The sequence below is a fragment of the Arachis hypogaea genome, chromosome 16 (assembly GCF_003086295.3).
Source record: "Arachis hypogaea cultivar Tifrunner chromosome 16, arahy.Tifrunner.gnm2.J5K5, whole genome shotgun sequence".
Taxonomy (NCBI): Eukaryota; Viridiplantae; Streptophyta; class Magnoliopsida; order Fabales; family Fabaceae; genus Arachis; species Arachis hypogaea.
The window spans coordinates 18642477-18652448 of record NC_092051.1 but is presented as its reverse complement, the minus strand read 5'-3'; the positions used below and the strand labels follow the sequence as shown (position 1 = coordinate 18652448).

General features: G+C 24.8%; 1 protein-coding gene across 1 annotated transcript; it reads left to right on the top strand.

Annotated features, from left to right (window-relative positions):
* Positions 1-3427: 3427 nt before the first annotated feature.
* Positions 3428-8156, top strand: LOC112754080 (benzyl alcohol O-benzoyltransferase-like). Its single transcript, XM_025801676.2, has 2 exons — positions 3428-4029; positions 7140-8156. The coding sequence occupies exons 1-2, from the start codon at positions 3577-3579 to the stop codon at positions 8052-8054; spliced, it is 1368 nt and encodes a 455-aa protein (XP_025657461.1). The 5' UTR covers positions 3428-3576; the 3' UTR covers positions 8055-8156.
* Positions 8157-9972: the final 1816 nt, after the last annotated feature.

Here is a 9972-nt window from a genome sequence, read left to right as displayed (position 1 = left end):
AATATTATTTTCTTGAGCCATTTTTAATTGTTTAAAAAGCATTGTAACTTCTTCTAATTTTTCTTCAATATTCATAATTTTAGTGGTGGTTTTACTTTTAAATCTGTTATGTTGATTATATTTTGAAATTTTTCTTCTTTGGGATTCTCTTTTTCCTTATTTCTCTGAAATTTTATGGATACTAAAATTTCTTCAAGCATGTCTACTATAGAATTTAATTGTGGGTTAAAGGTATGATAAAGATGTGGTGAATCATTTCCATGGTAACATTTTTTAGAAATTCCGTGTGAAAAATAAGTTTTTTCAGGTTTTTGAAGTCCTTCAATAAAACTTATAGTAAAATAAAGATTTTGAGAGAAATCATTTTGTATTGATTTTAAGAATTCGGTGTCATTACAGTTAACATTAGTTAAAATCATTAATTTTTGATCTATTAATTTTGATAACTTAATTATTTCTTCTCTTAAATCTTCTAATTTACTTTTTTCCATTAAGTGACGCTTTTCTTTGTGAAGAGTTACGGTTTTAAATAAAAAGTGTGGCTTTAGAATGTGTGGTTTAGATTTTGCCACGTAGACAAATCTTTAAATCTGTACAGATTTAGATCTGTACCATATAATTTTCCTTCGGTAAATAATGCTACGTTCGCTTCACATGCAGACATCCTGCTAAAACTTAGTTAGGTAAATTTCTTTGAAAAAATATTTGTATTTTTTAAAAATATAAATATTTTGTTTTATATTTAATAAATAAAAAAATTATGTATTTATATTTATAATTTTTAAAAGTTAAGATTATTCTTAAAAATATTTAAAAGAAAGTTAAAAAAATTGATTTGTTTTTATTAAAATTAAAAAAATTAATTTTTATATTAATATTTAGTATAATATTTTAAATTTTATAAATTATTTATTAAATATATTTGTTGTTATTTATATTTATTAAAAATTATTTTTAAAAAATTATTTTTTATAAATTATTTTTAAAATATAAAAATTTTATTAAATTAAATCTAAATATGTGGCTAATTTAACTGGGACCGACCAATTGAAAATAAGTGGACAAAATTATATTGGACTTCACACTACATTTTAATTAAATTATGTTTTGGACCACTTAATAATTAACTGATGAACATTTGAAAAATTAGAAAATAAAATGAATCACAATTAAATTGAGTTGATCTAGTAATTAGTTTATTAATTTATTTAAATAAATATTAAAATTTAAATTTTATTTTATATATGTAATAATAAATTAATTAATAAATAAATTATTAAATAAAATTTTATTTCATAATAAATTAATTTTTAATTTATTGAATTGGAGATATTATAAAAAAAAGGGACCGCTAAAATCAACTCTTAGGCTTCGAGAAATGACGTGTGTACCTTTCTTTGTGGATTGTGACCACTAGCCCAATCAAAACATTTCGCACAAGCATGTTGTGGGGCTGGACTCTGGAGCGTTGACCCTAACAAATATCAGTTTAAATTTTACTCAATACAACTAACGTAAGTTTGGCACATATCTACGAGGGTATGTGTTTTTTAATCATTTTTTTAAAATTTGATATTTATTGAGGATAAAAATAAAGCTTATGTATAAAGGTGATAATATGTACTCTATCTGCGGGTATCCAATCCGACTCCATTCGATTCGATCGAGTAGGGTTGTCAATCCGATCTATAGCAGATAGGGTAGGATACAGGTAGGGTTCTCGTGCGGGTCGGATAGGGTGCGAGCAGTGGCGGAACTTGAAACAAAATTTTGGGGGGCCAGATAGAAAATAATTGTCAAAATATTTTTGATATAGACCCCATTTAAGATAAGTTTGTCTAATCTCATCTCTCTAGTTTGGGTGATATTGCCAAATTTAAAGCCGTTTTTCAAGATTTCGTTTCAAAAAGTTAAGGTTAAAGTCATCATATGTAACTTTTTGAACTTTTGAAGGTTATATCTCACTTTCTTCGTGATTCATTAAAGTAGAAGAACTATCTATAGATGTTGATATTGTAAAAGTGATATGTTCTCCTTCTTAATATTAGCATTCTCTTAAAAAATGTATCAATTCTTTGATTTTTCATTATTATTTTATATAAAAATTTGAATATATATCCTCTAAAATATGTAAAGAAGAAGTTAGAAGGACAAATATTAAAATTTATAATATTTATTAATTTTTTATCAATTTATACAAATATAATAATATTAATACTTATTGAATATTCTAATATTTTTTATCATATAAAAATTAAATTAAATAAATAGTAAAATATAAAATAATATTAAATAAATAAATAAATAATATCTAATTTTTTATATTTGAACTTAAAGATAGAGAGAATGTTGTTTATTAAACTTATTAGATACTTTAAGTCATAGTAAAGTATTTAAGTCAATTGAACTATTTTTTATCTTTTGAAGAAGTACTACTAAGTTTTTTATAAAAAGTTTGGGGGGTCATGGCCCCCTTTGTCTGAACTAAGCTCCGCCACTGGGTGCGGGTTGAGCCTCAACCCTACTCGACCAACCCGCACTCTATATATGTTTATGTTATATACTTATATAAAAATATATTTTAAGTGGATGTTGAATCAAAGACCTCTCGCTAAATACAAAAGATCCTTAACTATTAAAAGAAAATCATTAATTGATAATTTAATATTTTTTTTTACATAAAAATCAGTTATATTTTAAATTATCATCAAGTTATATAATAATGTTGTATATTTTTTTGTAACTCGCGTGTAGGGTCGGGTACCCGCGGATTAAGAGCGGGTAGGGTTAGAGTTGGGATATTCTCAACCCGCGGATAAAATAGAGTAGGATTGAGTTTATATAAAAATTTCAACCCATGAATAAGATTAGAGTTGGATCCAAACTCTACTCTACTATATTCATTGCCACCCCTACTTTTTTATTTAGAAAGATCATCATTTTATCGTTGCAGTACCTGATGAATACTCTGATGTAAATAAAAAAAAAAAAAAATTCTACTCAATACATACAATAATTATTGACCAATAACAAAAATACAACTTAAATCATAAAAAATAACAAAAATTTAGCCAATTTTTTATTTTACATCAAAATGTTGATTACTAAAAGTATGTTAAATTTGCGTTTTTATTATTAAAAATTTGTAAAGAGAAACAAGTAAAAATAATCATTTTTTTATAAAATTTTAAAATAAAAAATATTAAAAACAAAACAAAAATAAAAATACAAGCTAAACCCATGCTAATATTCTGCATTTGCTAATAACATAACTAGAAATTTTGACAATAATTTTATTATTTTAGATTGCATTTGATTTTAAATACGGAATAAAATAAATTACTGAGACCAAAATATAAAAAATAAAAATATAAAAATTAATATTTTTATATTTTATTTAATAATAAACTAAATATAAAAATTAAAATTATGAGAATTTAATTTATTTATATTTTTATATAATAAAAATTAAAAAATTACTGCTCCTACGACACGACATTCAAATCACTATAAATAGAAACCACTTATCCACCCTTCTTTTTATCCTAACTCTTTCTTAACTTCTCTGGCAATACCATGACTTCACTATCATCGTCTCCCTCTTTAGTCTTTACAGTCCAAAGGCGCCAACCGGAGCTGGTGGCTCCGGCTACGCCCACTCCCCACGAAGTTAAACTATTATCTGACATAGATGATCAAGAAGGGTTGCGTTTCCAAATTCCATTCTTTCATATTTATCAGCACAAGCCATCTATGGAAGGAAAAGACCCAGTTAGGGTTATAAGAGATGCACTCTCGAGAACACTTGTGTTTTACTACCCATTTGCCGGCAGGATCAAGGAAGGTCATGGCCGCAAGTTGATGGTGGATTGTACGGGGGAGGGTGTCTTGTTTATTGAGGCAGATGCTGACGTAACACTTGATCAACTTCGTGGCTCTCTTCAACCTCCATTTCCATGCTCCCAAGAACTCCTTTATAATGTTCCAGGCTGCGATGGAATTGTCAACTGCCCCCTTCTACTCATACAGGTTCAAAAAATTAAGAGAAAATTATCCTTTTGAGATGTTAAAATGATACTCCTTTCCCCTCTATTTATAAAATGTACATTTTTCTCTTTTATAACTTTTAGAAAACATCCTCTCTAATTTATTTTAAATTTTTTGTGTTAACCTTAACTAAGGTTGACTTTATCAATTTTTCAACAAAAATAAATTATTTTTTACAAAAATATCCTTTAGCAAAAATTTTATTTTTTTATCATTAAATTTTGATTACTAAAATTTCTTTTAATAAATTATTTTTTTATTAATTAAATTATATTTTTACCAAAATATTTATAAAAAAAATTAATAATTAAATTATTTTTTTTAAGATATCCTTCAATAATTTTTTAATTATTAAATTATGATTTTACTAAAATTTTTGTTAACATTTTTTTATAATTTATTATTAATTTTTTAATATCAATGTATATTATTTTAACATTAAATAAAAAATTTTTACCATTGTTAATATGTACAACAATTAATATATATTGATATTAATATTGAAAAATTAATAGTAAAATATAAAAAAAATGTTAACAAAAATTTTGGTAAAATCATAATTTAATAATTATAAAATGATTGAAGGGTATCTTAAAAAAAATAATTTAATTATTAAATTTTTTTAAAAATATTGTGATATAAATATAATTTAATCAATAAAAAAATAATTTATTAAAAGATATTTTGGTAAGCAAAGTTTAATGACAAAAAATAAAATTTTTATTAAAGGGTATTTTTGTAAAAAATAATTTATTTTTTCTTGAAAGTTGGATAAAGTTAACATTAATTAACACAAAAAATTTAAAATGGATTAAAGAAAAGGTTTTTAAAAGTTATAAAGAAGGGGAATGCCTATTTTATAAATATAGAGAAAAAGAGTATTATTTTAACATCTCGCAGGGAAGAAGAGTGAAATTTAGGCCATTCTTGTTTGATAATACGAGGGGTTGCATCCCAAATAATTAACGGCTCGCAATAATTAATTAGATTTGGATGCTCTTAATTTTAAATTTTATTTTAAAGAATAAAATATAATTTTTATAATTTATTTTATAAATAAAATTAAAAAATTATTTGAGAATAAATGATTATATTTTATTTTTTTAATAAAAATTTAAAATTTAGAGAATTTAGATTATAGTTAATTATTTTTTTCTATGTAATCTTACTCAAATTAAAAATTAATTTTTGGTAATAAGTTTTAACTTTTTTTTTAATTTTAATACTTATATTATATTTATAATATAATGAATTGATCGAATAATTAGTTTACTTATCTGTTTAAATAAATATTAAAATTTTATTAATTAATAATAAATTTTTAATTAAAATTTTATAATAGATTAATTTTTTATATGTAAGTGTTAGAAAACAATATAAAAATAAAAAACTAAAATCTATCTTCTTATACCTCATTGCAGTGGACCAACCACCCTTCAAATAACGATCGTCCATCATTAACAGTCATCTTAAATTTTATATTCTAAAATTTAAATATTATATTTTAATATTAAATTTTAAATTATAAATTCTAAAATTTTTTAAAAGTGTGAAAATAAAAGTGATTTTGATAATAAAAAAATAAGTTACTTAATGGTAATTAATCCAAAAGTTGGTTCCTATATATTTTCAAAAATACATATTTTGCGTACTTTCTTAAATTAAAAGACGTCGACGTATACTTAGCTATGAAAACAAAATATTTCTTCTATTTTAAAATTAGTGTTTTATTTTAAATTTTTTGGACCAATATAAGATGTCTATTTACTATTTAGGAAAATTACGTGAGAGGAATGTTATATATATAATATATACTACCTTTATATCTACATTGCTTAGTGTAATTTTTAGTTTTAATATTAAAATTAAATAATTGATAAAAATTATGAAAATTAAAATAGTTTTACCTTTTATATATACTCCAGATGAAACATTTACAGAAAAAAGTGTACACAAAATTTATACAGATATCATTTTTAATATATGAAAATAATTTTTTTTTATCCAACAATACTCTTATATTAAGCGAACGTGTCCGATGTATGTTGAGATTGAATAATTAAAAAAGTTTTTTTCTATAAAAAAGAGAAAATGTAAAAAAAAAAATGTTACGATGAATAATTATACATTCAAATAAAATTAAGATATTTATAAATATTTGTTTAATTTTAGTGCACATTTGATTTTAGACCCTTACTATAAAATAGATAGCTATGGGGTATATTGTTAATTGTTAAAAATCCTTACTTATAGTCATAGAGCTAAGTAAATCTAATAAATAGTATCATTTATACTTAATTTTGAACCTCATTTAAAGAGAAACACTGCCAAGGTTCCGATCATAGTAAAATAGGATTAAATCCTTCTAAAATAAAGTTGGTAGAATAAAAAAATGAGAGTATAATTATTTTTCATTAAAATTATAGGATTTATGGATAATAAAAATAATAAATTTACTAATACTTAACTTTTTTATTTTATTATTACTTTACACATTTTCTTAATTTAAAACATCCTTTTCCAACAATAGATATCAGTATTCAGTGCGTTATGTTTGGATAATCAAGTTAGCTAGTAGAAAAAGTTGGAATCACGAGGAGTAAAATAATTACCTTTCTCTTTAAAATATTAATTTAAAATTATTTTATTAAATTAATATTCATAATTTTATACGTAAAATATTTATAAATTATACATATATTTATTTATTTGATATTATATATTTATTATAACAATAATTAATAAATATAAAATAAGATAATCTTAAATTAATTTAGATTAATTTTTATAAAATACTTTTAAAATAAGTAATTTTAATATTTTTAATTATTATTTAATCAATATAAATATTAAATTATTATTTTATTAATTTATGTATATAAATTTTAAAAAATATAAATATAAATTATATTAATTAATGTATATAAATTATATTAATTTATGTATATAAAATTTTAATAAATATAAATATAAATTATATATTCATGTATAAAATCACCCAAAATTATATATTTGTGTATAAAATATTTATAAATATAAATACAAATTACTGCCAATTAAGTCAGTCGAACAATTTGTTTTGTTTTTGACAGGTGACACGCTTTAAGTGCGGCGGTTTCGTTTTTGCCATACGCGTGAATCACACGATGGTGGATGCAACTGGTCTAGTACAATTTGTGAGTGCTTTAACCGAAATGGCTCAAGGTGCTCATCAACCTTCCATTCTGCCTGTATGGCAAAGGGAGCTCCTGCTTGCAAGAGACCCACCACAAATCACATGCAACCATCGTGAATATGAGCAAGTTCCAAATACCAAAGAAGGGACCATCATTTCTTATGAGAACGATATGGTTCAACGCTCCTTTTTCTTTGGACCAACTGAAATAGCTTTCCTTCGTCGTTTGGTTCCACGTCACCTTGGTCAATGCACTCGATTTGAGCTTATAACTGCATGCTTATGGCGTTGCCGTACAAAAGCATTGCAACTTGCGCCAGAAGATGATGTTCGCATGATGTGCATCGTGAATGCACGCGCTAGGTTTAACCCTATTATACCCCTTGGTTATTACGGAAACGTTTTTGTTTATCCAGCAGCAGTTGCTAGTGTAGGGAAGCTTTGTGAAAATCCATTTGGTTATGCCGTAGAGTTAATAAAGAAAGTCAAAGCTGAGGTGACAGAAGAGTACGTGCGTTCAGTGGCAGATCTAATGGTTATAAAAGGACGACCCTTATTTACAACCGTAGGATCTTGCATCGTGTCAAACTTGACACGTTTTGGGTTAAGAGAAGCGGATTTTGGATGGGGCAAAGCATTATATGCTGGTGTGTCTCAAGGTGGAGTTGGGCCGGCTTTTCATGGAGTAAGTTTTTTTATGGATTATGAAAATGAAAAAGGAGAAGAAGGTGTATTATTTCCAATTTACTTGCCTTCCAAAGCTATGGAGAGATTTGAGAAAGAGTTGGGTGATTTGTTTAGTGGAGACCTTAAGAGCACCTTTAGTATTTAATTTTAGTTTAATTTATTTTGAGTTTTATAAATGGTCACATAAATATTTATAAAATTATATATTATTTAATATTTAATATAAAATTTGTCATTCTAATGCTAATTTTATTTTAATTTATTAATAATATTATAATATTTATTTAATAAATTTAATGAATATATAAATAATTGCATTATATTAATCTTTTTTTCAAAATGTATAATATCGTTAATTCAGTTACTATAAAAAAAAATGATATCAAAAAATATCCTATTAAAATTGCTCTCATAGCTAATAATAATCAATCTACAAAAAAAATTCTAACGTCCATGACTTCTAAACAATGAAAAACTCGTTAACTTAAATAATTACGGTCCAGTTTATGAAGTGTACCATCCTCCAGTCAAATATGTTCCATCATAAGAGTTAAACTGTTAGGTATTGCGTTCATATATAAGTCTATTCCTCCTAGTCAGGGGCGAAGCTTCCTATTGTTATGGGGAGGCAGTGCCCCCTAAAAAGAAAAATTCTTTATAAAAACATAATAATAAGGGAGTGGCCCCCTCTTTTAAGAATGTATGGCTTCTCCACTCAAGCTGCAGGCTGCAGCAAAGAGCAACTTAAAATAAGTCACTTTGGCTATGGCTTTTCATGGTTGACTTTTCATCGTTTTTGGAGTCTTATAATAGTAGTATTTAAGGTAAAGTACTAAATTGGTCTCCTAGGTTTGGGCGTAATTCTGTTTTGGTCCTTAAGATTTAAAGTGTTCTATTTGAATCTAAAAAAATTTCATTTAACATCAATTTAGTTTCACACATAACAACAGTTCAAGAACAAAATCGATAATCTGGAGAACAAGTACAAGCTCCAAAGGCACAAAATCAACCATTGATGCATTAATACATTTACTTATCATTTTCTTTAGTTTTATAGAAAATATTTTATTTATATTATAAAAAAATAATAAATAAATGTATTGATGTATCAATGGTTGATTTTATGCCTCTGGAGCTTGTACTTGTTCTCCAGATTATCGATTTTGTTCTTGTACTGTTGTTATATAGGATATTTTGTTAATTATTTAATTTTGACCTCACGGTGGGTTTTGGATTCAAATAGAATACTTTAAACCTTAAGGACCAAAACAGAATTACGCCCCCAAAACAGAATTACGCCCAAACCTAGTATTTAAAAGTTTGTTTTAAAAAATATTTTTAAATTTCTTAAATATACCTCAAGCAATGTTCAGAAAGAAATTTTATATGTTTTATATATTTTTGTTATAATGATAAAAAATTCAATTAAAATAGATATTGAAGATGCCAAATTTTATATCATTATTAATAAAGCTCGTGATAAATCTAACAAAAAGTAAATGGTTATTATTTTGAGATTTGTTGATATAGATGATTTTATTTGTGAACACCTTTTTAATCTTATACATATATGTTAGTCATACTAGTATCTTGTTGTTTTGAAATAAAGAATTAGTGTATGTGCTTTTTATTTATAATCTCTATATTAAAAACATGAGGAATGTTAGAGGGCCAGTAATTTTTGTGATTTGTAGCCATTAAATAGCCATCAATGATGGTTTTAATGGTGTAAAATTGGTGTGAAATTTCATCCAATGGCTCACTTTTCTTTGCTGGTTACATGCTTGCCAAAATTTAACAAAGTTGCTGGCCCCTAGACTTTTTCTAAAAACATTTAAGGTGAGGGGTATGATGGTGCTAGTTAGGGGTATAATGGTGCTAGCAAATATGAGAGGCGAATGGAATGATTTACAAGCTTTATTTTTCAATGATTGCCAATAAACATATTATGTCCATTGTTTTGCTCATAGCTTGTAGTTACCATTTGTGGCTGTTTTAAGGAAAGTACTTTAAATTCATAAATTTTTTACATAATTGACTGCTATTGTCAATATTATTAGTGT

Excerpts from the sequence above, each read along its gene's own strand:
- LOC112754080 (XM_025801676.2), top strand. The coding sequence starts at position 3,577 with ATGACTTCACTATCATCGTCTCCCTCTTTAGTCTTTACAGTCCAAAGG. Across the intron at positions 4,030-7,139 it reads GCCCCCTTCTACTCATACAG|GTGACACGCTTTAAGTGCGG; the intron begins GTTCAAAAAATT and ends TGTTTTTGACAG.